The sequence below is a fragment of the Elephas maximus genome, chromosome 12 (assembly GCF_024166365.1).
Source record: "Elephas maximus indicus isolate mEleMax1 chromosome 12, mEleMax1 primary haplotype, whole genome shotgun sequence".
NCBI classification, from domain to species: Eukaryota; Metazoa; Chordata; class Mammalia; order Proboscidea; family Elephantidae; genus Elephas; species Elephas maximus.
Window position 1 is genome coordinate 93,949,701 of NC_064830.1, and position 27,362 is coordinate 93,977,062.

Here is a 27,362-nt window from a genome sequence, read left to right on the forward strand (position 1 = left end):
CACGCGAAGCCTTGTCTTTCCCTAGTGTCTGTTGCACAGCTGGCCATGCATGCATCCTGGAATGACTGGTCACTTCTGAAGTCCCACCACCACCTCCTGATTGCTGGTCACTGGCCATAGTGCTGTGGGGGCCAGTGGGCAGTGGACATCTCTGGGATGGAGAGGTGGGGTGCTTGGTCAGACTGACATGCTGCCAGGCTCCGGCCACGCCACTGGGGACCCAAGAGAAGGGGGTGCTGCTGAGCAGTGAGTGCCTCTGCCTGCTGCTTCCCTTCCTTGGCTGGGCTCTCCCTTCGCAGACATAGGGAGGGGCCACCTGTGTATGTGGACACAGGGAGGGGGCCACCCGTGGGTGTGGCTGAGCTGGGCCAGAGCCCATCTGGGCAGGGGCAGGGTGCAAGTCCCCACATTCCCCAGGAGAGAGAGCCACCGAGGTTCGCGTCCTGCGGTGCCTTCTCCAACAGCAGGTACCCGTAGCCCCGGGGCCAGCCTTGGTTGCCCACCAGGCAGCAGGAACACCCTTCCCACAGCCAGCCAGGTAGAGGCCACCTTCTCCAAAGAATTCCATCCTTGACTACTTTCAACTTTGTTACTTCATCCTAGAGGCTCCAAGGAACCAGGAGTGCAAAGCAGCTGGCAGTGCCTGTGTTCTGCCAGTCCAGAGAGGCCAGACTGCCTCTTCAGCCCAGGAAAAGAGGATTCCTAGGGCCATGGGTGGCACAGAGGTGTGGGGTCGGCACAGTGGCCTGTGCCAGCGAGCCTGCTGGCCCAGTTTTCAAGCCCTCAAGCAAGAGAACACTTAAAATGGGGGGGGCTGCAGTTTCCTTAAAGAGAAAAAAGACACACCCCATCACAGGTGGGGCAGGAGGAGTCACTGATGACTGTGGACCATTTCTGCAGGGAGCCCAGCAAGCCTGCCCCAGAGAAACCCTGTGACCACCCACCCAGCAGACTGTTGAGGACTCACATCTCGACTTGGCAGGTTGAGTAGTAGGGTCGTAGCACTCTGCATGGGCTCCGAGCCCCCTTGCCAGCCCACTGAGAACCTGCTTACCCCGCTTTCCAGCTCCAGTTGCCCACTGGACCTCCCACAAGTTGCTGTAGGACATGGTACTCAGGTCTAGGCAGGACTAACGCCAGAGGATGCTCCTTGGACTGCACTTAGCACCCCTTCCCAAGTCAGGGCCAGCCTGGGCCTCGCTGTCCACCACGCAGAATAAATAAACAGCACCAACTTCCCTGGTGTCTTCCCAAAGCAGGTCAGGCTGAGGAACATCAGCTGAGCCACCCCTTGACTTACTCCGGGATAGGAAGCTGCCCTCTGAGCAGATACTTCCATGAGTGTATTATCACAGGCTTGCGCCTTCTCCTTAGTTTGAGACTGAAAGAGGATTAGAACTGACACGCTGGTCTGTACAAAATGTGTCTGGTACTTAACATTTGCTGAGTGAGTGCGTGAGGAGTTATCCAAAACACAGGGTTAAACAGCAGTTAGTTACCCTGCACTCTGACTGCTGGGGACCAATGCCTCAGAAACGTGACGTGCACTGGTACCCAAGAGCCAGGTGTGAGTGAAGTATCCCAGCCTGCACTCTCACAGCCCCATCCTGGTTGGTCTGTAAATGTCCTCACTTGGAGGAGGTGTCAGTGTGGGAGACAGCAGGTCCCATATAGCCTGACAGTCTTCATATAGTAGCTTCAAAGACAAACTCAACTATTGGGGTCGCCACCTTGACTATCCTGTAAGGGAACATTCCCTCAAGTGTGTTCTGCAGCATTGTAGAAGGGCCAACTGCCCAAATGTCTGGCAAACTCTGGGTTATCCTGGTGTGGGGGGTAAGGCAGGTTTCTTTGCTGAGTGGGTCCCCCAAGCCTTAACACTCCTCTCCCATGGAGGGCTCAGGGTACAGGTTCTCCCAGATGTACTTCCCTGTGGAGCCCCTTTTGGTAGGCTCTTTGTGGGCTCCACCCAGGGGTGGGGTTGCTCTAAGGCCCAGCCTGTCAGGGGCAGACTCCCACAGGCCCTCTGGAGTAGACCACCAGCCGCTCTCCTGCCAGATGCAGCAGGGGTGGCTGGAGCTCAGGCTGGGCTTGCACTTGACATTCAGCCCTGGTCCTGCATGGGCCTGCGAGCACCCTGTGTGGTGGTCACAACACTTGGGAAGCTGTCCTCCATCCCCATCCCCTGACTGAGCTGTCTGGGAGTCCACTTGCCGTATCGCCCGCCAGGCAGCTGGGCCTCTCACAGCCACTTGAAATCTGAGAGCTTCTCTCGTCTTTCCCAGGGTTTTCCAGACCCAGCAGTGGCTCGGCAGCTGGGAATGGGGCTTAGCAGACAGTGCACGCTGACCAGCAGCTCCTCCCCGCTGACAGCTCCCAGGTGTTGCGAGTGTGTCTGTAAGAACCAGTCCCAATCATGACCCTGCCCTGGCTTTGGTGAGCCGGCTCCCGCTGAGTTGGCTCCCAGCACATGGGTGGTGAGTCAGTGTATTCTGTTCTCATGAGCAGCACGGGAGGGCTGGCCACACAGCCCAAGGGTTGGCCACCATCCGCCTAACCTCGTGGCCTGCTCCTCACCTGCCCACAGGTACCCCGGGGCAGCCGGCCCATCCAGGTGAGTGCCCCACACAGCACCAGCACCAAGAAAGTGAACAACCTCGCAGGGTCCTGGCAGGTGAGGAGCATCTTTTTTGTGGTTGTTGTTACTTCTTAACAGCATTATTTGCAGTGAGGGTGAAGCAGGCTCTCGGGTTTTCCTGCCCTCATTGGATCCCCACCCCTCAGGGTCCAGCAGTGATGCAGGCTAAGCCTGACTCAAAAGCTTTCACCAAGGCTCTGAAGTCTGAAATGACAGTAACTTCAAGTCTTCTACCAATTCCTTTCTCCAATCCAACATGCTCCCCAAATGGTGGGAAAATTAGGAAACCGCATTAAAGAAACGGATAAAGGAGGACACAGTTTTAAATGGTACCAAAATTATTTAAGCTCAAATTACCCCACTCTCTGAAAACTATGATAAATAATCAAACCCAAAAGTAGCCACAGCGTGGGTTGAAGGGGCCGGACCTGAGGTGCATTCTCATCAAAACGTGGTGGCAAGGGTCAAGCTGATTTCCTTATGAGCTGGGAAAAAGACCCTTGTCCGGGCCCCCCTTTAATCCCAATGATTGGTAGGTCGATAATAGGTAGGTCGGTCACTCGGTGGGCCTGGCACCCCAGGGCAGGACCATGCTGGCTCCGCCCACATGAGGTTGCTCACGTGGGTCTTCCTTGGAAGGAGAAGGCGATCTGCAGGAGCTTCTGCCCCAGTTCCTGCTGCTTCCCTCCAGAGCAGAACTCAGCTGACAGCTCCCTGAAGGTGACGCAGACGCGGCGAGCTGTGATGTGTTTCCGGTGGATGGCGTGCTGCCACTGGTGCCGTGCTGCGCCAGAGAGCACAAGCAGAGACCGGCGGGGCACGGGGACGGCCACCTCCACGTCCTGGCACAGGACAGACCTACTGAAGGCCACCACACCTTCCACCATGGGCTCCAGGGAGCCGGGAGATGCTGGGCAGAGCAGCAGGCTGCCGGGCGCCTCGTGGGTCATGGACAGCACCGTGGGGGAGAGCAGGTTGAGGCTCACCAGCCGCTCCCCCCATAGCCAGGTGTCATCCAAGTGGGGGTCAATGGCCGAGCCCCGCTCAGGGCAGTAGTCCAGGTTACACTGTTCAACGGGCCGGAAGTCCTCCAGGATGGGGTAGAGGCCCATTCTGCGCACCACCTCCCGGCTAAAGCTGGGCAGGCCTCTGAAGCCAGCAGCCTTCAGCTTCCGTTTGCGAAAGTTGACTTTGGGGCCATAGTCCTGAAGGATGAGAACAAAAAGGAAATGGAGAAGTGTTTGAGTTTACCAAAACGTCTACCATGTGTTGGGTCCGAAGACATTAATCTCAGTGAATGAGATGGGCAGAACCCCCTGACTTCATGGGCCTGGCATTCCAGCAGGCAACCGCGGAGACCTACGTAATACAGCATGTATCAGATGGCGGCCAAGGGGGAAAACAAAGCAGGGGAGGGACGTGAGGTGCCAGGGGAAGGGCTGTCCTGGCCTAGGTTCCCAGAAAGCAAAGCTAGAGACAAAAGGCCTGCCTGCAGGTATTTTATTCTAGGATGTGATCCCAAAGAGTGGGCATGTGGGAAGAGTGATCAGAGAAGGCCAATCCAAGGCCACATTATAGAGCTGGTCAGCCTGGGGTCAGCTGAGGTTCAGAACCATTAGGGAGAATGGAGTTACCATAGGACCCAGCGGTTCCAATCACAGATACGCTCAGGGGAGCTGAAGTATATGTCCACACAAAAATGTACACACAAGTGTTCACAGGAACATTACAACAGCCAGAACAGGAACAGCCTAAATGCCCATCAACAGGTAAACTGATAAACCAAGTGTGGCCTAGGCAGAGAAGGGAATGTGACTCAGCCATAAAAAGGAACGAAGCTGACACACGCTACAACATGAAGGGGCCTCGAAGACATTAAACCAAAAACCAAACCCAGTGCCGTTGAGTCGATTCCGACTCATAGCAAACCTATAGGACAGAGTAGAACTGCCCCACAGAGTTTCCAAGGAGCACCTGGCGGATTCAAACTGCTGACCCTTTGGTTAGCAGCCGTAGCGTTTAACCACTACGCCACCAGGGTTTCCTTGAAGACATTATGTTCAGGAAAAGAAGTCGGACGCAAGCACCACATACTGTATGATTCAGTTTATACGAAATGTCCAGAACAGGCGTATCCACAGAAGACAGGAAGTAGGTTAGTGGTTGCCTAGGGCTGGGGGAGAGAATGGGAAATGACTGCTAATGGGTATCGGGTTCCTTTCTGGGGTGACAGGGTGTTCTGGAACCAGACAGTAATGGTGGTTGTACAACATTGTCAGCATACTAAAAATCACTCAAGCATACGCTTTAAAAAGGTGAGTTTTATGGTATGTGAACCATATCAAAAGATATAATAACTCAACAACAGCAAAATAAAAATAAATAAGCCAAAGTAAAAATGACAGTGTAGGAAACCCTATGGGGCAGTTCTACTCCATCACATGGGGTTGCTATGAGTCGGAATGGACTCCATGGCACCTAGCAACGACAACAGAGCCAGTGAAAAGATCAGTGGTTACCATGGGTCCATGGGTGGGGGGAGAGGCGAATAGGGAGAGCACAGGGCATTTTTAGGGCAGTGAAAACTATTCTGCATGACACGTAATGGTGGACATATGACATTATACATTCTTGAAAGCCCGCAGAGCTGTACAAAGAGCAAACACTAGTGTGAGCTATGGTGGATTCGAACTGCCGACCTTTCGGTTAGCAGTTGGAGCACTTAACCACTACGCCACCAGGGTTTCCCTGTGGACACTAGTCCTAACAGTTTATCAACATGAGCTCATCAGCTACACCAAACGTGCCAGACGAATACAAGATGTTCATGGGAGAAACTGTGCAGTTTTTCTGTAAACTTAAACTAAAAAATAAAGTACATTAAAAAGATAAAAAGGATAAAATAAAACATTAGGGAGGAACCTTGTAAAACGCTCCTCAGAACTGCCGCCTGAAGAACAAGAGGGGAGCGTTTAGCCACCACCTTGAGGGTGGCTCTACGTGGTGTCGACGTCTGCCTTCTCCCAGGCACTGCCTGCCCCAGGGTGCGGGGCGAGTGGGCTCCTGCAGACCCCACTGGGCAGCAGCAGCAGCAAGCGGTGGGGAGAGATGGGGCCAGGCTGCCTGCCAGCAGGGCAGGAAGTGAAAGGCTGGCTGAGAAGACGAGAGGCAGGAACAGAGGCATCCCTGAGGTGGCGCTGCAATTCCAGACAAGGCAGGCCTGCCCGCGGAGGCCCTCCCCAAGGAAAGCGGAGCCAGGCGGGGCTGCGGAGGATGCACTGAGCTGGGGGTGGCAAGGAACAGCCAAGAGGCCACGCGACGGTCACAGGGGCGGGCAGTCGGGCTAGTGCGGTGGGGCGGGGTGGGGATGGGGGTGGCCACATCAGCAGGGTCTTCTAAGTCATTGTACAAACTGGGGTGTTTCCGTGGCGATGGGGAGCACTAGAGAGTTTTTACCAGAGAAGAGACACGATCTGACAGGTTTATGGGCCACTTTTACTGCAAAGTAACCGAAGAGGAGGCAAGGCTGAGGCAGGAAGCCACTGCGGGGGCAGCTGGAGGTCTGGATCGAGTAGCAGCAGAGAAGACGGGGTGACATGCCCAGATTCAGGATATTCTCTGAAGGAAGAGCTGACAGGAATTACCCATAGGTTGGAAGTGCAGGATGAGAGAAAAATTGGGAAAGGCCCCAAAGTTTCTGGGCTGAGTAGGTGGAAGATGGAATTTGCTGAGCTGGGACCCAATGAGGGGATATGAGGGGAGAACCGGGACCATTTTAGGGTCTGATGCATATGAGAAGCCTGGGCTAATGTTCGGATCTTCTAAACACAGGCGGCGTTCAGAGCCCTGGCTTGTTGAGCTCGCTGAGGGAGTGGGCCCAGGGAGGAGAGAAGAGGTCTGAGGGCTGGGCCTGGGGACCCGCCAACCTGAGGAGGCCAGGAGAGGAGGCAGAGGCAGCCTGAGAGGAGTGGCAGCTGAGCAAAGAAAGTGTTTCAAAGAGGAAGGCGTTATCAGCTGCGTCAGAGTGCTGCTCTAGGCACACGGGATAAAGCCTTAGACGAGAGGTGGGGCTCAGGTCATGGAGGGCAGCGATGGAAGCCATTTTTGAGTAGGATACAAGGAATTGAAGACAGTGAGGATAAACAACTTCAAGGAATTCTGTTGCAAAGAGGAAAGCCCCAGAGCCTCTTGGTATGCTGATGGCAAAGACCCAGAGTAGCGGGCAAGGCTAACCTTGCAGGCGGGAGTGGGAAATGCTGTGGCATTTAGGAGAGGGGGGACAGGGCCCTGTGCACAGGTGGGCATAGGGTGGCCTTGGAGAAAAGCCTCAGCAGCAGGAGAGACGGTGGCCGTCTGCACACACACACAGGTGGTGGGTACATGTGTGTCCTTTTGCCCAGTGAGGCAAGGTCATCTGCAGAGAGCGAGCAGGTGTGGAGGAGGAGAAAAGATCTCAGAGAGGACAGTGCTGGTATGGATGACCTGAAAGACCCAGTGTGGCTGCTGAGAGTGGGGAGGGCCCAGCTCCACTGGGAGACCCTCGTGGAGGAGGCCTGTCACGGGCTGGAGTCCTATCACGGGCTACGTGCTGCGCTGCTTCTCGGCCAGGGCTGGGTGCAGAAGCAGGCACGGGGCAGGCAGGTGGGCTTGCCAGGGTTGTGGTTTAGCAAAACGAGTACAATGAAATGAGGGCCAAAGGGTGAGGGAGTTGGCAGGGCGATGATTAATAAGGTGTCATGGCGTTGACGTTGGGTAAGACAGATAAGAGGAGTGAGAGAAGGGAAGGGCAGGACGGATGGGCCGCAGGAGCCGGTGGGGCCAAAGACTGTGAGGTAGCAAGGAGTGAGTTAGAAAGTGAGGAGTGGACTGAGGCAGGAAGGAGGAGGCCCAGGACCTCGAGGCCAGGAGATTCACTGGAACGCGTGAGAGGAGGAATACAGCTAATGGAGAGAGAACTTCACGACGTGAAGGGAGGCCAGGCAGGTGAAGGCATCTGGCAGTTTCTGTGGCGGCAAGGGGTCCTCCTTCAGAAAATCCTGAAGCCAGCTGGGAAGAGGGGCATAGAGAATGGAGCAGCCGCATCTGCCTTGGAGTCAGCCTCGATGCTGTCTTGTTGGGAAGCTGAGCTGACTCAGCTGGCCCTCCCTTCCACACACCCCTGGGCCACCCCTGCCACCCTCGGTCCCGAGGTTAGGGGAAGCTTGCCCACTAACAATCCTGGGGGTGTTGGTGGAGGACCCTGAGAGGCCCGGTCAGACAGGTGGGAGAAAGGGTGAGCAAAAGGTCTCTGAGACAAGGAGGGGTCTACAGGGCCCCCTGGCGACGTGACAGGTCCCTGAGCTCTGGCCGGCGCACCTGCTTCCTCCGTCCAGACTGTGAGAGCTTCCAGGGGTCACGGTCCATCAGACGCACCAACTCAGCTTCTTCATCCCGGGTCACAAAGTCTTCTATCAGTGTCACTCCTGGAAAGGGGAAGGCCCACCCTTCGAAGTCAGCCTCCTCGGCACCCACTGCCCAGCCAGTGTGGGAGCAGTAAGTGAAACGGTCTGGGTTCTGCAAAAGAAAGACAGGGTGCTGGAGCCATCGCAGCCCTTCGAAGGTACCCCCTGGGAGCAGCCCCTGCCTGGTGGCCAGCTGCCTTTGAGGGGGTCTCCAATGGTTCACTCTTCCCTGTCTTTAAGCTTAGTGAAGTCCGGTGACTTCCGTCTTTGCCCTTGAGCCTTCTCTTTCTCAGACTCAGATCAAAAGCTGCAGAGCAAGCGGTGCCTCTGGCCCTCGCCATGTCCCCGGAGCCACTTTGGAAGGCAGCTGGAGTCTGGAGGCAGGCCACACAGGGCGTGGGGCAGAGCCCTGCCCAGGGCCAAGGCCTCTGCGAAAGGCTCGCAGCAAGGCCCCTTTCTCACTTTCTTTCTTTGTAAAAGGGAAAGCATCCTCACAGCCAAGGCAGTTATCTCCATTTTATAGATGCAGCGACTGAGGCTCAGCAGTTAGGAAGTGGCCCGAGGCTGCATAGCCAGGAAGCAGGCAGTGAGTCCACAGCGTCACCATGTCACTGGCGGGGCGGCTCCAGTCTTCCCCCAGTGTCATCGGTGGGAGAAAGGATTGAAGGAGCGGACCTGTGAAAGCACCCAGCCCAGGCCAGGGGTTGAAGGAATATGTGAACCCCAACCCTGAGCCCTTGGGGCTGTGCAGAGGGGAGCAGCACATGCTGGGAGACCAGAGCGGAGCAGCCGAGGCAAGGGCCTCTCTGGGTCCTGCCCTCCTCTGTGGCCACCCCGGAGGCCTGCTGCTGGACTCTCTTCAAAACCAGACAGAACTTGCAGTTCGTCCGCCAGGAGTGCAGTGCGTGGACAACGGCCTGCTGCAGTGCCTTCAGGACCTACCTCAGGTTTCCAGCTGAGGCCAAGCTCTTCCCGGGCAGCCCCAGCAATGCTGAGCCTGGCCCTGGCCGTGTCTGCCCAGCGTGGCCCTCCCCTGCTGGCAGTCTTTGCCCAGAGCTGCTGCTTGGATTGGCCATGACTGTGCCAATCTACATGGTGGTCGGAAGCTCTCTCTGCCCAATCAGTTCTGCTTCCTCCGTTTGTTTTACAGCATTACCACCCCCTGCCCCATAAGTCTCTTCTACTCCTAACTCCATCTCTGCATCTGCTTCCCAGGGGGAGGACCCACACTGATGCAGTCGCTGACACCTCTCCCCTGTTATCTGTGTGCCCACAATCTCTTCTGGGCCTTGCTGGCTCCACCCGTTTCTCATGGATTGGCCATGCCTGTCGCCTCTGGGAGGCCAGGTTGAGGACCAACCTCTTCCAAGAAGCATTTTCCCCACCCCCAAGCCATGGTACAGCTTTCCTGGGGTCTCTCCAGGAGTCAATGGTCAAGTGGCTCAGGATCATGCCCACCATCCCCACCACAGCCAGGGAGACCACCAACTGGAAAGGCAGGTCTACCTCTATGCTCAGGACCAGACCTCACCCCAGGAAGGACCAGCTTCCCCTTGTCTTTGCTGCATCCACTCCACAGAGCAGGCCTTCAACTCTGGCTCCCCCAAAACCCCTCCTCCCTTCCCAGACTTCTCACCTTTCTTTCCCTCTCAGTTCAAATCCAGCTCCTTCCCAGGTGCAGCACTGATCTCCCAGCTCCTCACTCCCTCAGCTGCTGCTCACTAACCTTCTTCCAGCTCCTTTTCCTCTTCTCCCCATGACCTGGGAATGCACTCAGGTCTCCTTCACTCTGAGAAAGTCAAGAACATCCCTGCCTTGTCTCCTTCCAAGCTATAGCCCAACCTCCTCCCTTCCTGTCCCACCATTATGTCCTGCACTTGCACCCTCTGCCTCCCTGATGACCTCATTCCTCACCTCCTGCCCCCTCACCCCAGCATCTCCCCCAGGGGTCCTCACTCTCTCAACTGTCACATTTGTAGTCTCTTTTTGGTTTTCCCTCCAGTCGGCCTCCCCCATGTGCCATACTGCTGATTCCAAACCCACTGCCGTCGAGTCTGTTCCCACTCATAACAACACTGTAGGACAAAGTAGAACTGCCCCATAGGGTTTCCAAGACTGTAAATCTTTATGGGAGCTGCCATATCTTTCTCTCATGGAATCTTTTGGTTAGCAGCCAAGTGCTTTAATCACTGTGCCACCAGGGCTCCCCATACTGATTAGAAACCCAAACCCATTGCCTTCGAGTCGATTTTCACTCACAGCAACCCTGTAGTACAGAACTGCCCCACAGTGTCCCCAAGGAGCAGCTGGTGGATTCGAACTGCCACCCTTTTGGTCAGCAGCCTGAGCTATTAACCACTGTGCCACCAGGGCTCCGTATTGCTGATCGAAACCAAAAAAACCAAATCCACTGCCGTCGAGTCAACTCCGACTCATAGCGACCCTATTACTGCTTCTAAAATCCCTCCCTCGGCTTCTGATACACTTTCCTCTTCGACTTTCTTTCTTTCTTTTGAGGGGAAATATCAATTAGAAGTTTATTTGGTCGTAAAATTATGCACGTTTATTATCAACCTTAAATGGTATTTGCTTACCCACAAAGCTTGGAAGAAATTGGCTCATTGCAGATTTAAAAGCATTTCTTACTACTATCCCAGGGGATGAAAGTATTACAAGGGTCTCTTTAAAATTCAAAGGAGCTAAAGAACATGGTACAAACACTGTTGGTCTCTAGTACAGAAAGGAATAGCGCCTTTTTTTTTTTTTTTTTTAAGTACTCCTCCCCAGCCATTTATTTGAATGGAGGAAGAATGACTTGCCTTTAAGCAAGGAGTTGTTTAGGTTGATCTTGTCTTGAAGCATGTAACAGTGTTCACTAAGGAAAAAAAAAAAACACATTTCAGGCTTGGACAGTTGCCTGCACCTCCTTGGTGAGCCACTGGTAAACCTCTGTAGTAGTGGAAATACTTTCGGCCTGGTGTTAATATTTGGTATTTGTTAAAAATAGCCTGGCCGCATCCCTTCATTAGGAGTAAGGCAATGCTTTTAGCTCCCGGCAAAGTTTGTTTCTCGGCTGGGATGATACGAAGGCAGTGCGTGGGACAGCAAGTTCCAATCATGCAGCCTAGCAGTGCATCAGAGCAGAAAAACTTAGCTTCAGACTTATACTTGAAGATGGCGGCACGGTGTGATGGTCCTTCGGGGGCGTAAAAAGTCAAACACGGGGGCAATGAACTCTTACAGACGTGTGTTTTATTTCCTTGCAGTGACTTTGAAATCTTGCAAGAGCTATGGAAAAGGAGTGTCTTGCTGACTCCGAGTTATGTCGTTCTTGCTGGCGTTTAGGCCTCTGATCAAAACAGCTGGTCTCTGCTGTTTCTCCTTATGCACATGGGCCCACACAATACTTTCACTGTGCAGAGCAAATTGTTGGGTTGTCAGAAGTGAAGATGCAGCTTTCTTTGCCGCCCTGGAGCGAATGGATCCATTACAAGAGGAAAACTTTGTGCATTCCTTTAGACACGGGAAGGGTTTATTAAAGAATATCATGGTATGGTATATTTTTCTCACTGGCCACCCATGTTGTTACTTTGACATTCTGTTGCCTATAAAAAGCCTGTTTTTCTTCATGATAAAATTATCTGCAGCTTGACTTCTTCCATTTATGTCTAATTCTTCCCTAACCTTTATCTGCCATTGAGTCAGCTTCAACTCATTGTGACCTCATATGTATCAGAGCAAAACTGTACTCCATAGGGTCCTCGATGGCCGATTTTTTGGAAGGAGATTGCCAGGGCTTTCTTCTGAGGCACCCCGGGCAGCCCTGAACCCCCAACCCTTCAGCTGGAATTTTACATGTTATCTTTGTCTTTTCCCATATGCGACTGCTGTTTTTTTTAACTTGGCTATAAATGTACATATAATTCTATATTCTGCTTTTTATTATAGCAAATGTTGTTCTTTTTATGAAATACACTTTATAATGTCTACAATGACTTAACCAAACTTGAGGTTAAGGGCACAGTCCTCCAGACTGCCAAGTCTGCCCAAGACTTCAGACACCAGCTGCAAATTCAGGGGTCCAGAAGGCCATCCTCCCTTCTGTCCAGCCTGCTGCCAATTCGGGGGTCCCCATGGATTCTCTCAGGTTCATATAAATTGCTAAGGCGACTCACAGACCCTCGGGAAGTGCTATACTTAAAATTACAGTTTTATTATAGCCAAAGGATACAGATCAGAACCAGCCTAAGAGACACATAGAGTGGAACCTGGAACCGGGAGAGTTCCAAAGGCGAACCTTTTGTGTTCTTAGGGATGAATTACTCTCTTCCGGCGACGATATGTGCCAGTACACGCAAGGAGTACTGCCAACCCAGGAAGCTCACCTGAGCTTGGTGTCCAGAGTTTTATTGGGGGCTTTATTATGTAGGCATGATTGATTAAATCATTCTGTATGTTGTTCAACTCAATCTCCAGCCCCCTCCTCTCCCCTGGAGGCTGAGCTGACATCACATAGCTCAAAGTCCCAACCTCTGATCACATGGTTGGTCTTTTCTTGTGTGGCCAGCCCCCATCCCGAGTCATCTCCTTATCATAAACTATCTAGGGGCCCACCATAAGTTCTTCTGGCTTTCTTGACTAACGTAAGAGTTAGAACCTAACGTAGTATTTGCTGGATTATATGTACCACTCAGTTTTAATCCTCAGGACAACCCCAGGAGGTAGGGACCATAGCTGCTCCTGCATGTGAGGCTCTGGCCAGAGCTTGCCCAGCTAGGACTGCAAAGCCCATCAAAGCTCCACCCTGGCCCTCTGTGGCCTCTCTTCTCTCCCTGCTCCCATCCCCAGGGCCCTACTGCTGGTCCTCCATTCTTCTCTCACTGTTCTCGCCCCCTGAAGCTTCACCTTCAGCCTCTGACTTCAGCTTAGATGTCTCCTGAGCTTTGGGCCACCATCTCCTGTCTCCTGGACCCCTCGCACTGGACATCTTGCTCTCCTCATCCAACAACCATCCAAGCTGGGATGGTGCCACCCCACAGTGCCCCATGTCTCCAGGCTTATGGCCACCAGCCTGAACTGTTTCAGGCCCCCAGCACTTCTACTGTGAACACCGCAGAGATTTCTCCACTGGCTTCCCAGCCTCCATACCTTCATACCATGCCTCTCAGTCTACCCCAGGAGCTTTTTAAAATTCACATCTGACCGTTTAGGAGCTCCCTGTGGACTTTAGGACACATCCACCCTGCTCAGTGGACACACAGGCGTCTCCGTCGGCAGGCTCCATTGCTTTTTCCAGCCTGAGCCTCACTCCACTCTCCAAGCACATGCACTTCCCCCAGGCCTTTGTCTAAGCAGCTCCAACATGGACCGTGCTTGCAGCCAACTAAAATATTTCCAGGCCACGTGGCGCAGTGGTTAAAGTGATCACTGCTAACCAAAAGGTCCGCAATTCAAAATCATCAGAGACTCCAGGGGAGAAAGATGAGGTAGTCTGCTTCCTAAAGATTTACACCTTTGGAAACCCTAAACCCACTTTCGCTATTGGTCAGAATCAACTCCACAGCAGTGGGTTAAGTTTTTGGTTAAATAGGAATTAATATTCTCCTTGAGTGGTTAAGCGTTGGCTGCTAACCAGGTCGCCAGTTCGAATCTGGCAGCCGCTCCTTGGAAACTCTATGGGGCAGTTCTACTCTGTCCTATAGGGTCGCTATGAGTCAGAATTGACTGAACAGCAACGATTTTTTTTTTCTTTTTGGACAATTTCGGTCCAAGTTGTTTGGGGCCCCTTTGCCCTGGCTTCCCCCACCCTCACTCTTTCTGTCTTCTCCCCAGGTCCCGTGAAGCTCAGCACCAGACAGGGAGGGGCTAGGTCGAGGTTTGCTGACACACTCCCCAAGGTCCCGGAGGTGAACTGTGATTGGACGACACCCCACGTGGAGGAGCCCCTTCTCTACACCCAAGACCACTCCTCAAAGCCCTCATCCCCTCACCCTGCAACGCCCCGGGCTCCTGACAGTCTGGTCCTGGCCCGTCTCGTGACTAATCTGGGCCTCAGTTTCCCCATATGTAGAATGGAGTTTGTGGGCGCGGTCCATGTCCCAGTCCTTACCTGCGGAGGGAGCTGCCAGGACAGGTCACCACCGCGCTGCCGCTCGCAGATCAGACAGGTCCTGATGCCCTTGCAGCCACATTCCTGAAGGACCTCTGGTGCCTCTGCCACCGTCGCCGCCGCCATAGCCCCGCCCGGGCAGCCAGGACGCAGGCGCGGGGCCGCGTGGGCCGCTGGGAGTTGTAGTCCTCACCGCTGGACACGTGGTCCGAGGGCCCGCTTCCTTCCGGTCTTCACCGCTGACGGGCTCGCGAGGCGCCGCCTTCTGGGCTTGCTCACCGCCGGGCGACAGTACCGGGCTTCTCGAACGCTGGAGCTGCCGTTGGTGGCGGCACGGGCCACGCCTTCTCGCCATGGGCCCCCTCTCGACGCGGCTGCTGATGCAGCGTGGCCGGCCCAAGAGCGATCGGCTTGGGAAGATCCGCAGCCTGGAGTAAGGGCTGGGCCGGGGGCGAGGTTGTGTCCGCGGGATCAGGGCCACACAGCCCGCCACCCAGGCTGTCTGGGCTGCCCGGGCCTGGGCTGCCGGGGGTCGGGAAGAAAGCCTGGGGCCCTCCCCGACTCCATGCCCATCCCGGTTAGCGCCTCTTCGGTTCGCCATCGCCCCATCGCCAGGTGCCTTCCTCTAGTGACACGGGGCCGAACCGCCACCCTACCCGTGTGCCCCCTGGGCCCCGAGTGGCCTTACTCCGGAAAAGTGCCCTGACTGCTAGGGTGACAGACAGTGTTGATATAACTGGGGTGGGGGGGCCGTGGGGAGCACAGGGAGCCCCCAGAGGATCAGGAAAACCATCCTGGAGGGGACTATGCTCGGCTGAGCCCTGAAGTATGGCAAGATTAAAAATAAGTAAATAAAAAGTGTGAGGGGTGGGGAGGAAGGGGTTGTGCATGTTCCAGAAATGTGAGGGGAGAAGGCCATCTGAGGCCAGGGGCAGCTGGAGGTGTAGGGTGGGAGGCATGCCGGCCCCCTGCTTGCCCCCTGAGCCTTCCACGTCTGCCTCCCTCCTCACCTCAGCCTGTCAGGGCTGAAGCTACGCTCTGAGCACTTGGACCCCAGTCTCCTGGGCCGCCTAAGGCAGCTGCAAGAGCTGGACTTGTCCAACAACCAGCTGGACACACTGCCTGCCAACCTGGGCCTGTCCCACCTGCGCATCCTCCGCTGTGCCAACAACCAGCTGGGGGACGTCACTTTCTTGTGCCAGTTCCCACAGCTCGAGGAGCTCAGCCTGGAGGGCAACCCCTTCCTGACGGTGAGTGCCTCCCCCAGGCCCCAGGCCCTGGGGCCAGGACTCTTCTGGGATCAGATGGGCAGCCTCTGAGCCATGGTTCCCTTATCTCCCAGGTCAGTGACAACCTGAAAGTCTCCTTTCTCCTGCCCAAGCTCCGTAAGGTCAATGGCAAAGAGGCTTCCGCAACTTTCTCTCAGGTGGAGAACCTGAACCGGGAGCTGACCAGCAGGGTAAGGGCAGTGTCTCTGGGAAGCTGGAGGCAGCATTGAGGAGGGAGTGCAGAATGAGACATTTGGAGGACACTGAGGGCTGCTGTCCTGACACAAAGGGGCCCTTACATCCCTAAGCCTGGCCTGAGCCAGGTGCTGCCTCTCCTCTGAAGTCAGGTGCTTGGGCTGTGGTCTTTGGAAGCCCTGCCCTCCAGGTTTGCAGGCAGGGCCCAGCAGGAGAGGCTGGGTGATTTTCATTAGTATCCTACCAGGCTTGACCCTGGGGCAGTTCTTCCCATTCTGGGGCTGTTCCTGATACGCGCATATTGCTTAGGTTTGTGCAGCCTGCAGATAAGAAGGCTGTGGTTCAGACAGGCTTCCAGGTGATGAGGTCGAGATGCTTGTGGCTGTGATGACTTTGGGAGCAGTGGTGCCTCGGGGGGCCCAGGAGAGCTGGGGTGGACTGGATGGACTGGACCTGGATCTGGTCCCTCTTGTACCAGGTCACTGCTCACTGGGAGAAGTTCATGGCTGCCCTAGGCCCCAAGGAGAAGGCTGAGAAGGTCCAGGCCGACTTTGTGAGGTCTGCTGTCAGGGATGTTCGCTATGGGCCTGAGTCCCTCAGCGAGTTCACCCAGTGGCGGGTAAGTCGTTCAGGAGGTTGGTTCTCCTACTTCCTCGCTAGCTCTTGTGGCCTATAGCTGCACTGGGGGGGGTCTCTGGCCCGTGAGGGGTAAGGAGTTGTGGGGAGTAGGGGGGTTAGAGAAGGCCCTTTCCCAACTCCAGAAGGACAGGCTGGGGTCACTCAGGACTGTGCCCAGCTTCCGGATTACCTGGCCCCACCCAGGTACGGATGATCTCTGAGGAGCTGGTGGCCTCTGGTGGGACCCAGGTGCCTAAGGCAGACAACCTAGAGAGGCCTGTGGAAGCCGCAGCCACCCGTGAGTCCAGGGTGAGTACGAGTAAGGTTCCTTGTGGCTCCCCAGTGCTCTGTGTGCCCGCTACCTCCATCCTGCCTGCCTAGGGCAGCCATGGGGGAGCGAGGGTCCTAGAAATGAGCCCAGGTGACAAGGGGCTGTGGTCCAGCCTGTCACGGGGAGGAAGGAAGCCCCAGGCAGATGGGCCTATTGTCACAAAGCCCTCAGCCTATCCCTGCCCCCTCCGCAGGCCAGGCTGATGGCCTTGAAACGGCCACATGATGTCCCACTCAACCTCTTTCCCAACAAGCGGGTGTGTACCTCCCCATCAGCCCAGGTGGAGGGCGGCCCCATGGGCTCTGACGGCAGCCAGGTAAGCTGGCAAATGGCAGGGAGCAGGTGGTGGGGTGAACAGGGCCTGTGGCAGCCATGACCCCTCTGTCCCCAGGCTGGCCTGAGGCTGGAGCCCCTGCACTTCCTGCAGTGCCACAGCAAGAACAACAACCCCCAGGATCTCCAGACCCAGCTGTGGGCCTGCGCATTCGAGCCGGCCGGGGAGGAGGGTATGTCCTTGGTGGGCGGGCCACGGGAAACAAGAGCCAGCAGGCTTTCTGGATAGAGGGTGCCGGAATGCACCCTAGAGGGGCAGCCTTGGTGGACTGGGGAGTTGGGAGGGCCAGAGAGCTTAGAAAACATCAGCAGGGCCAGGAGGAGGCAGCCACAGGGAAGAACTTTAACAAAAATGTTTTCACTAGGCTGACCCCCTCCAAACAGGGCATTCGGAGGACACATCCCAGACTGTGGCCACTTGCGGCGGGGAGGCCGTCTGTGTGATCGACTGCCAGACAGGCATCGTGCTCCACAAGTACAAGGTGCCAGGCGAGGTGAGTAGCAGAGCCATGTCCCGCAGGGTGGCCCACAGAGTCCTGGGATGGGGGGTCTAGACTCAGCCGGCTCCTGACCATGTGGCCTTTTTCTTTTATGCTGGGCCTCCGTCCCCAGGCTCAATCTGTCATGCATGTTCACCCATGTAGCTTGATGCCCTCAGTGACCCCTTCCCCTACTCCACACACCCCAGGAGTTCTTCTCAGTGGCCTGGACAGCCGTGACAGTCGTCACACAAGCAGGCCACAAGAAGCGCTGGAGCGTGCTGGCAGCTGCAGGCTTGCGGGGCCTGGTGCGGCTTTTACATGTGCGTGCTGGCTTCTGCTGCGGAACCATCCGGGCCCACAAGAAGGCCATCGCCACCCTCTGCTTCAGCCCCACCCGCGAGACTCACCTTTTCAGTAAGGCCCCCCTCCCCTTTTCCCCAATGCTCCGCCAGCACCCCTGTCCTGTACCCTCTCTGGAAAGGTGGGCATTCATCTGACCAATGGGGCTCACACTGGGTTGGTCATGTTCGGCTCTGGTTTTGGTAGGAAGTGACATGGGCTTCAAGTTCCCACTTGACTGCCAGCCTGCTCCATGGCCTTGGAGTTTTTCGACAACACTTTGTTCCCGTCTGTCATGGGTTGACACCACTGGCCTTCCAGTGTGGTGAGCAGAGGCCAGGCTGCCTGGTGCTGGCATGTTAGGTTAGAGCCAGAAGATGGGCAGAAGGCCCTAAGCCCGTCTGGTCTCCTAGCCATGTCCCTCTCTCCCTACCTCGGAGGGGCTCTGCCCTTGGGACCACTGTCACAGCCTGGGATGCAGCCTGTAGGCAGGAGCAGGGTCTCCTCAGGGCCACCTGTCCCCTTCTGCATCCCCTCCTCAGCGGCCTCCTATGACAAGCGGATCATTCTCTGGGACATCGGGATACCCAACCACGATTATGAATTCCAGGCCAGGTAGTGCTGTGGGGCAGGGCTGGGGAGGTCCGCTGCTAGGGTGGGAGGATAGAGGGCTCACGGGCCCCTGCTGTCCCTCTTGCCCTGCCTGGCAGCCAGCTGCTCATGCTCGACACCACCTCTGTCCCACTGCGCCTCTGCCCTGTGGTGTCCTGCCCAGATGCCTACCTCCTGGCTGGCTGCGAGGGTGGCTGCTGCTGCTGGGACGTGCGGCTGGACCAGCCCCAGAAGAGGAGGTGAGGCAAGCGGGGCTGCCATGGAAGCCAAGCCTCAGGGCTGAGCACCCTGCCAGGGGTAGACAAACTACCCACCGCCACAGGGCTGGTCTATCCCCACCTGGAGAAAAGGGCCCTGCTGCCCCTTCCTCACCCTGGTGTTTAGTTGTGGGGCTGGGCTAGGTCAGTCCTCTCCCTGGGCTGTGATCGTGCCACCTTTAATACGGGGCTTCACTGCGGGTATGACAGGGGATCGGCCCAGGCCCTGTCCTACGTTAAATCTGTAAAATGGGGATGAGGGCAAGTGTGAAGGGGTCTGGACACGGGTGAGCTCTGGAACTGCCAAGTTGAGGCTGATCTGGGAGGTCCCTAATACAGTGCTCGTCATGGCATCCCTGCCTATGTGGGGTCTGCAGCCTAGTCAGGAGACAGGCATTCAAGGTGGCCAGGTGAGAAACCTCCAGAAGTGCACCGTGAGGAATGGAGAACAGAACGTGGCACTGTGAGAATGACGGGAGGCCTGCCCTAGGTGGGCCACGGGGACTCTGCTCAGGGGACCAGCGGGCAGACCACAAGGTGCTCAGGCTCCTGCTCGCCTCCACGTGAGACCTGCAAGGAAGTCAGCCAGGCAGGAGAGGGAAGTGTGTGCACAGGGCGGGGGCGGGACAGTTTGGCTGACCTGTTTGGCCATGGCTTGGCAAAGCTGGTGGATGTGGCCCAAGTGAGGTGGTGAAAGTGCTGGGGACAGGGCCCGCTGGGCTTTGTTGGCCACGGGCAGAAGTTTGAATTTTAAGTGCAGTGAAGAGCCTGGGAGGATTGTTGGGCGAGTGGCAGGAGTGAAGTAGCTGCTCTGTGGAAGAGGAAGAGCAGAGGCCTCGGTAGAGACCCTCCTAATGTGGGTGGTGGCTTCTCGGCTTCTCTTCCCTCATGGAACGGCCCCATGCCACCCCAGGACTTACCCCGGGCCTGCTTCCTCCCTCCCTGGCCCCGTCCCCACAGTTCTCAGGTCCTGTGGTGTTTCCGTCTCCCAGATATGCCTGCCTCTCTTCACCCCCTGCGCTGCTGCCTTGGTGAAGGCCCGGCTCGCAGTTGGTGTTAGCTGGCCTCTCTAGGGCTCTGGGCAGCTGCCGGTGGCCTTCCCAAGCACAGATGTGACCACAGCACTTCCTGCCTTAAAACCTTGAGTAGCCACTCCTCACTGTCCTCAGGCTCAGAGCAAGCATCCCCTCGGGCATTCCAGGCGGCAGCCAGTGCACCCAGCATCTCCCTTTGCCAGCCCTCAGCTTTGTGTGGAAGTCCCTGCCCCGCTTGGCACCTGACGAACCCAGCTCATCTCGCACTCAGGCCCAGAGATGCTGCCTATCTCCAGAACCTTCCCTGATCACCAGCCCCATCCTGGAAGCGGCAGCCCCTCCTTCTTCTAGCTTCTGCTACCTTGTGACACCAAAGCACACTCAGGTGCTAGCTCCCCCTCCAGGGCCAAGAACTTACCTTCTTCGTTGCATCTCTGACCTCACACAGGGTGTGGCCCAGGGCAGGTGCCCAGCAGGTATTTGAATGAATGGAAAGTTTGTTGTATATGCAAGGAGTTGCCAACCCAGCATGTTCTGTGCCCCGCAGGGTGTGTGAAGTGGAGTTCACCTTCTCCGAAGGCTCGGAGGCATCTGGGCGGAGAGTGGACGGGCTGGCGTTTGTGAATGAGGATGTTGTGGGTGAGCAAGCCCGGCCTCCTACATGGCTCACCTCTCCCTGGGCTGGGGCTTAGATCCAGGGCTGCTGGGGAGCCCCCAGTGTGGAACAGGATGTGTCTGGCATGGGGCCAGCCCAGGCAGTTCCCGGTTTTCCCCCACAGCCTCCAAGGGGAGTGGCCTGGGCACCATTTGCCTGTGGAGCTGGAGCCAGACGTGGGCAGGCCGGGGCAGCCAGGCCACGGTAGCAGTCGTTGTCCTGGCTTGGCTGCAGTGGTCACCCACCGAGTTGGCCTATTTCTCGCTCAGCACCTGTCCTGGTAAGCCACCCTGCCCTGCCTCACCCTCCACCTCTTGGCACTCTGACCCACCCCCACCCCACCTTAGGCATCAGTCTGTCCTGGCAGGTGAGGGGATTGTGCTCTGTGGGGACGAGGAGGGCAACGTGTGGATCTACAACGTCCAGCATCTCCTAAATCAGAAGACCCCGCTGCCGGCAGCCCCGCAGGCCCCCACACAGGTACTGCCCAGCTCTCCGCCCCCACCTGTGCTCCAGGCTGGCTCAGCAGCAGGGGCCTGGCCTCTGGGAAGCCAGGAGCCCAGCCTCTCTCTGCCTCTTCCCACTAGATCCTCAAGTGGCCTCAGCCCTGGGCCCTCGGACAGACGGTGACCAAAACCATGGTGAACACAGTGGTGGCAAACCCCACCTTTACCTACCTCACCGCCCTAACGGACTCCAACATCGTAGCCATCTGGAAGAGGCAGTAGCTGCCAGCAGTGTGGGGAGGAGCACTGCCTCTCAGAGTACCAGGGACACAACCTGCTCAGCCTTGGGGCTAATGACTGGGGTCTTTTTGTCAGTGAATATTTTTTATTAAACTCTGTACTATCAAAGAGAAGTCTGTGGAGCACTGTTCGCAGCTCTGTGGACCCCACCGTGTGCTCAGGGGTGCTGAGGGTCTAGAGCAGAGAGCTGTGGAGGTACACAGTCCCCTTCTGCTACAAAACTGCCCCTCCCCAGCAGTACCCCCAAGTTCCCACTTTTTGGCCCAGAATGAGTTTGTTCCTGCCAACCTGTCAAACAGAAGCCAGGGTCTGCCTCTTATCTCTCTGGGCTAACCCAGCCATTGAAGTGTGGCGCGTGAGTGGCTTTGAAACAGGTCATGCAGGTGACCTCCATCAAGCCTGAGACCATTTGCTTATGAAGCCATCTTTGCTTAAGACAGTGAGACCCAGCCAACAGCAGCCCACAACGAGGTCTCTTTTTGCCATACTTTATTAGGAATATAAGAATAACCTATGTACAGGAGATAAAAGTGTCAGAGGTGAGGGGCTCATGGGATAGCTTTACAAGGAGGGTCACAGCTGAGAGAAGCTTCTCTTCTGCTTGGTACCCAGAGAGAAGTGTCCAGGGTAGGGAGGAGCTGGACTCCCAGCTCAGCAAGTTTCCTTCCAATCCACTATTCAATTCCTTCTTGCTTGTCTTTGATGGCCACCTGGGGGAAGGGGAGAAGGCAAGGCACTTAGCTAGAATGGCTGGGGGTGAGGACCTTGGACATGAAACCCCAGCATCCCCCAACCAAGGTTTGTCAAGAAACTGCTTCCACGGCCCTTCTCCACAGAGTGCACCCATAGGACCATACTGCACAGCAGAGAACTGTACCAGGTCACCAAACCAGGGCCCCAAAAAGCACCAGGGGAGTGGGCAGTCAGGAACCAAAGGCACCCTCGGAGCTGGCTCCACCCATCCCACGTCCAGCTGCCCGGGGTCAGAGTCAGGTGGAGCACAGGTGTGTCCTGGGTGGGCTTTTGACTTAGACATTGAGAATCTGACTAGCTATGATCTTTTCCCCCTATAAATTGGGCCCAGACTGAGGTCCCCTGCCATAAACAGCTGTGGCCACCACCCATGTGGCCTCCTGAACCTTGGGACTCTACCCTAGGCTGAAGTGCTGCCCAGAGAGACCAGTGCTGTGCAAGCAGCAGGCCTCATAAAGCAAAGAGACTTGAAAACAACTTCACAGGGCGGCAGGTCACTTGCTGCCATAAGAGTGCACAAAGAGGCAGGCCCTAGAGCATCAGGTGAGGTTCCCGCTTATGGGTGCAGACAGCAGGCCACGGGCCTCAGCTCCATAACCCCTTTGTTCAGAAGAATCAACCCAGGGGCCGTCCTAGGTGTGAGCAACAGCGCCAGGGGACCTGAGAACGCTGCAGCACTGGGCATGCTGGCTGGCATCAGCCTCTAGCCGGTCTTTGTCTGTCCCCAGGACCTCACCCGGAAGCGCTCTTCCAGCAGGGAGAGCTCGCTGATGAGGTCTGTGATGGCATTGGTGAAGGCTTCCTGAGGGCTGTAGTCCGGTGTGGTCTGCACTCGGATGATGATCTTGTGCTCCAACGGGTGGGGGACTTTGTAGCCAGCAAACAGCACCTGTGGGTCCTTCAACAGCTGTCTGAAATACAGGGGTGGGAGGTATGCCAAGTGCCCTTGGGGCCCTGGCCCAAGCCAGGCCAAGGCTGCCAGGCAGCTCACAGCTCACTAGGCTGTCCAGCAAGAAGCCCATCTGTTAGGCTGAGGCCTGTTAACAAATGCCTCTGGGGGCAACCCCAGGGGTCCCCTGCTCTTCATTTGTAGTTTAGTTTTCCCAAAAATCTTCAGGTAAAGCAGATGCTTTGTAGAAGATATACCATGTGAGGATACATACACACACCTCCTCCTTCCCTCCACCACTGTCAAACCTACACCCACAAGGATCAAGGAGTCTAGCTGGGGAAACAGGGCTTCTAGAAACTTCCTCAGGGGAAGTCAGGGACCCCGCAATGCCCCTAAAGAGCCCTCAAGGTGATAAACACCAATCATATCCCTGACTACCTGGCCAGGACATCACTGAGGTAAACAAACACCCACTGAGCACCAGGTATCCACCAGGGGTACCAGACAACCACAAAACACCTCTCTCACGTCTTTTCCTTGTCCTACTGAAATTATGATCTCTGCCACACACATTGTAGAATGCCAGGTTGACAGGCCACTGAAGTCACCATGACAGATAAGAGTAAGGGGACTGCTTCTCGATGCTTACGATCACAAAAGCACAAGTAGGCATTTCCTACTTTTCCAGGCGAGTACTGTGGCTCGCTGCACACTCACTTTGTCAGACAAATGAGCCCACATAAACACGTGGCTTGTGAACACATAGGGGTCAGAGTCATTCTGAAAAAAAGGTGCTGGAATTGTGCAATGGCATAGGCAAGCACCCCGAGGGACTTCTTGTCCCTCCCTCTCAGACACCTGAAGAATGTCTTATGGAACTTGTGCTTTGCCCAAAGCCCTGTTAAATACAGTCCTTGAGAGCCCTTGACCTGGAACTTACGATTTAATAATGTTTCCTAGTGTGTGGTCTTCTTTGTTGATGGTAAACAAGCAGGCGTTGGGAACCTTGGTGTCCTTGTTAATGGTGATCCTAGGAAGAGGCAGAGGCAGCACATGAGGGGCAGGAGCTCTCCCCAGGTTTAAACCCTGTCCTTCAAGGCAGGCTCAAGTCCCTCCTCCTGGAAGCCTTCCTGGGTCTGTTCATCCCATAAAGACCTCTGTGACTCAGAGCAGCATTGTGTCTCTACCAAGACTCCGGCTACATCCTGGCTCTTAGGACCCCTGCCTCTCTGGATTCCTTCTTTCTTCTAAAGCAGGGCTTCTCACTTTGCAACACTGACATTTTGGGCCTGATAATTCTTTGTTGCAAAAGACATCAACAGCATCCCCTGACCTCTGCAGTAGATGCCAGTAGTAACCTCCCTTGTGAGAACCAAAAAATGTAGACATTGCTAAATGTCCCCTGGGGAGCAAAATGAACCCCAGTCGAGAACTACTGCTGGCTGGTAAGGGCCAGACCACTGAAAGTCCTGCATACCAGATTTTTAAGGGTAAGAAGACTCACTGTTTAATGACGGCCTTCTGGGCTAGGCACTTTACACACTTTCAATTACTTCATTTAACCTTCCCTAAGAGAGAACCCTGTAAGTAAATACAGCAATAAACCCATTTTACAGACGAGAAAACTGAGCCTCAGACAGGTTGTCACTTATCTAAAGATACAGAGTCGGTAATCAGGGGATCCAGGAACCAAGCCTGGGCTGTTTGACCGTTAGACTACATTTGCCCCAAACCTGCAGGAATCGCTGAACGTTTTACATGGGCGAGTGACAGATCGGATATGAACTGTAGAGCCATCACTGGCTGCAGCAAGAAGGAGGTGGCAGGCGGAAAGGCGAGTTGAGGGGACTGCCAGAAAGATCCCAGAGGAGCAGGACTTGGAGGCCCCGCCACTTCCTGGGTCAGGGAAAGTCCCTCAACCTCGCTGAGCCTCAGTCTGCTCATCTGCAAAATGGCTAGCCTCCCCACTGCCCGGAGTTTGGCAGACACGGGCTTCGCCCCAGAATCTTCAGGAGCCGAAGGCCGAGGGGCCCGCGAACCTCGGCCCGGCCCTGCCCCGCAGCGCCGGCTCCACTTACTTCTTCTCGCCCTCGAAGAGCAGGAACGACTCGAAGGCGGGAGGCGCGTTCATCTTAACGCCACAGTCCCGCCACCACCGAAGCCCCACAACACAACCTCTCCCAGCACAGCGTCTGCTTCCAGGTGATGTCGGCGGCGCCAAAGCCGAGCGCGGAGTCGGAGCGACTCATCGCCCCCTACCGGACCGGAGGACCTTGCGCAGACGCGAGAGTTGCCGGAGGCCGGGCGGGGGGCGTAGTGAGGCCGGAACCCGGCTGGTCGCTGTGCGCATGCGTGAGTCTGGAAGGTACATTTGACCTGCTTACAGGTGGGTTCGCTGTGGCGAATGCTCCGGTTCCGGCCCCTAGGGACTGGTATTACTGAAACAGCCTCGTCCAGGCTAAGCGGGTACCTCCGAGCCGGAACCCCTTCCCTTCCCCCTACTTCTTGATCCCTGTATGGAAATATGTCCTTGGAGTACCCAGCAAGAGGCGTTTGGAGAATGGGGTAATAATGCCCATGGGGTAGTGGACAGGTGTGGCCAGCAGCAAGTGGCGGGGAGGGGAGCTGAAGGAGCCCCATGGGCATCTATCCTTTGAGCCAGACCGTTGTGTATGAATGAGCCCCCTGTCAAGGCTGGCTGGGCAGACTGGTAGGTTGTCACTGGCTTACAAAGTTTGGACTTAGTGAGCTCTTTGTTAGGCTAGGTTGTCACTGGCTTACAAAGTTTGGACTTAGTGAGCTCTTTGTTAGCAGGGACAGTTGGGTGAGGGCTGGGAGTTGGGGGTGTGGCCGGGGGGGTGAGGAGGCAGGTGTATACAGGCATGAGAGAGCAGTTCGGTGGGATAAGTGTATCATACCCTGTATTGATTGGTTGGACTTTGAGAGACTACAGCCCAGTATGAAAGCCCAGCGTGAGTTGTTTGAAACATTCTGAGGTCTCAGATTAGCTGCTGGAGTCCTAACAGCTTCACTCTTTGTCCACGGCAGGGCAGCAGCCGTCGAGCCCCCAAGGAAATCTGGAGCTTCCACCACCACTCTTTCTAGGAAGGGCTGTTTCCTACTTGAACCCTTGAGCCATGGAGTGAGGAAATGTCACTCCTCTGGAGGCCCACACAGAACCTTGATCCTCCAGGATCAGGTGGGTGAGGCCTTGTTCTAACTGGTGAGGAACTGAGGGCAAGGAGGGTCATGATTCTCTGAGGTTGTAATTCCTACTCCTTTTCGTCCTCCTGGAAAAGATTGGGCCCTGGATGCTGTTATTGCCAGTACTGCAGGGGCCTGGAGCTGATGAGGCTGGCTGCCATTACTGGGTGATGGGCAGGGTGGGGAGAGGATTTTTACCCAGCAGGGGCTTCACCCTCCCTGCAACAGTGGAAGTTTTTCCTCTCTTAGGGGGTGCTGGTGACATTTGCCCTTTTGACTCCTTGACCATGAGATTCTGGGCTCCAAAAGTTGTCAACCCCCTGAAGTCTCCAGTGGCTCCATGTTGGCATGCCCCAAGAGGAGGCCAAGTGACCATTCCCAACCTCTCATGAAACTGAGAGAGATAAGCCTGCCTGGCACAACTGTGGAAACCCTGGTGGCATAGTGGTTAAGTGCTACCACTGCTAGCCAAAAGGGGGGCAGTTGAAACCCACCAGGCATCCCTTGGAAACTCCATGGGGCAGCTCTACGCTGTCCTATAGGGTCGCTGTGAGTCGGAATTGACTTGACAGCAATGGGTCAGCACAACTGTGTGCAGCTGAAATCCAGGCTTCTACTGTTGCAGAATAGGGGCCTTAGTTCTCCAGGACTAACTGAAAGGACAACAGTTCGAACCCAGCACCTACCCCATGGCCTCCTGCTTTGTAAAGATTTACAGCTTTGGAAACCCTATGAGTGGCTGGTGGATTAGAACTGCTGACCTTTTGGTTAGCAGCCTGAGCTCTTAACCACTGTGCCACTAGGACTCCACTCTCTGCATTAGGCCTCAGTAGACCCTAGGGTTCATACTTTTGAGCGTTAGGTCCTCGAATCCTGAGAACATGCAAATCAATGAGAGTTTTTGTGAGGCCCTAATAGAGAATCAGGTGTTGGAGATGGTGGGGGACGGGTAGGCTCAGCCACCCCGGGGAAGGGGGAGGGGAGAAGTCTTGTCCTGCAAAAAAAGTTCGGAAGGCCCATAGGATGGTAGTATTCAGGCGATAAGCCCTTGGTGGGCTGGTTGTTGAGTGATACGGGCAGGCAAAAAGGTAGACATCACCCCAAAAACCACGGGGTAGAAGGTAGGGGCTAGCCCCTCCTTGCTTCATTTCCCCTCTGCCTTTCTATGTCATCCCTGGAAGAACCCAGAAGGGAACCTACCCCACTGGCCCTGTTCCAGAGCCTGGCAGGTCAGCCAGGTTAGGAGTCCTGCTTGCAACCTGTGCCCTTGGAGGCTGTCTTAGGCCTGGGATTCATGGGCCAGGCTCTGAGATAAGCTGTCTTGTTAATTATGTTGCAGCGTACTGGTACCTAGAGATGGGGATGAGGGCAGCGACAGGAAGGCTGATGGGAGCCTTGCTTTGGCCCAGTGTGTATGTATATGTGACATAAGCAAGCAGGGCTTGATCCCCTTCG

General features: G+C 55.6%; 3 protein-coding genes across 3 annotated transcripts; 1 reads left to right on the top strand and 2 right to left on the bottom strand.

Annotated features, from left to right (window-relative positions):
* Window positions 1-46: 46 nt before the first annotated feature.
* ALKBH4 (alkB homolog 4, lysine demethylase) lies at window positions 47-14,348 on the bottom strand. The gene is made up of 3 exons (XM_049903863.1): window positions 14,189-14,348; window positions 7,994-8,191; window positions 47-3,843 (listed from the first exon to the last, which is right to left on the bottom strand). Exons 1-3 carry the CDS (start codon window positions 14,312-14,314, stop codon window positions 3,256-3,258), a joined length of 912 nt encoding a protein of 303 aa, XP_049759820.1. The 5' UTR covers window positions 14,315-14,348; the 3' UTR covers window positions 47-3,255.
* A 63-nt stretch (window positions 14,349-14,411) lies between these two features.
* On the top strand, window positions 14,412-21,163 carry LRWD1 (leucine rich repeats and WD repeat domain containing 1). Its single transcript, XM_049904396.1, has 15 exons — window positions 14,412-14,621; window positions 15,204-15,438; window positions 15,531-15,647; window positions 16,130-16,270; window positions 16,474-16,578; window positions 16,794-16,916; window positions 16,992-17,106; window positions 17,318-17,427; window positions 17,622-17,829; window positions 18,297-18,369; window positions 18,465-18,605; window positions 20,205-20,296; window positions 20,437-20,592; window positions 20,680-20,792; window positions 20,900-21,163. The coding sequence occupies exons 1-15, from the start codon at window positions 14,542-14,544 to the stop codon at window positions 21,038-21,040; spliced, it is 1,950 nt and encodes a 649-aa protein (XP_049760353.1). The 5' UTR covers window positions 14,412-14,541; the 3' UTR covers window positions 21,041-21,163.
* Window positions 21,164-21,530: 367 nt separating this feature from the next.
* On the bottom strand, window positions 21,531-24,923 carry POLR2J (RNA polymerase II subunit J). Its single transcript, XM_049904652.1, has 4 exons — window positions 24,782-24,923; window positions 23,644-23,733; window positions 22,548-22,722; window positions 21,531-21,768 (listed from the first exon to the last, which is right to left on the bottom strand). Exons 1-4 carry the CDS (start codon window positions 24,832-24,834, stop codon window positions 21,733-21,735), a joined length of 354 nt encoding a protein of 117 aa, XP_049760609.1. The 5' UTR covers window positions 24,835-24,923; the 3' UTR covers window positions 21,531-21,732.
* Between the last annotated feature and the right edge of the window lie 2,439 nt (window positions 24,924-27,362).

What these genes read in the sequence shown, in the direction of transcription:
- ALKBH4 (XM_049903863.1), bottom strand. Translation starts at nt 14,314, where the DNA reads ATGGCGGCGGCGACGGTGGCAGAGGCACCAGAGGTCCTTCAGGAATGT. An exon ending in CCTGGCAGCTCCCTCCGCAG is followed by an intron (nt 8,192 to 14,188) that starts GTAAGGACTGGG and finishes TTTCTTTTGCAG; the next exon opens with AACCCAGACCGTTTCACTTA. An exon ending in AGTCTGGACGGAGGAAGCAG is followed by an intron (nt 3,844 to 7,993) that starts GTGCGCCGGCCA and finishes CTCATCCTTCAG; the next exon opens with GACTATGGCCCCAAAGTCAA.
- LRWD1 (XM_049904396.1), top strand. Translation starts at nt 14,542, where the DNA reads ATGGGCCCCCTCTCGACGCGGCTGCTGATGCAGCGTGGCCGGCCCAAG. An exon ending in GCGAGTTCACCCAGTGGCGG is followed by an intron (nt 16,271 to 16,473) that starts GTAAGTCGTTCA and finishes GGCCCCACCCAG; the next exon opens with GTACGGATGATCTCTGAGGA. An exon ending in GACCAGCCCCAGAAGAGGAG is followed by an intron (nt 18,606 to 20,204) that starts GTGAGGCAAGCG and finishes TGTGCCCCGCAG; the next exon opens with GGTGTGTGAAGTGGAGTTCA.
- POLR2J (XM_049904652.1), bottom strand. Translation starts at nt 24,834, where the DNA reads ATGAACGCGCCTCCCGCCTTCGAGTCGTTCCTGCTCTTCGAGGGCGAG. An exon ending in CTCTTCGAGGGCGAGAAGAA is followed by an intron (nt 23,734 to 24,781) that starts GTAAGTGGAGCC and finishes GCCTCTTCCTAG; the next exon opens with GATCACCATTAACAAGGACA. An exon ending in CTAGGAAACATTATTAAATC is followed by an intron (nt 22,723 to 23,643) that starts GTAAGTTCCAGG and finishes CCTGTATTTCAG; the next exon opens with ACAGCTGTTGAAGGACCCAC.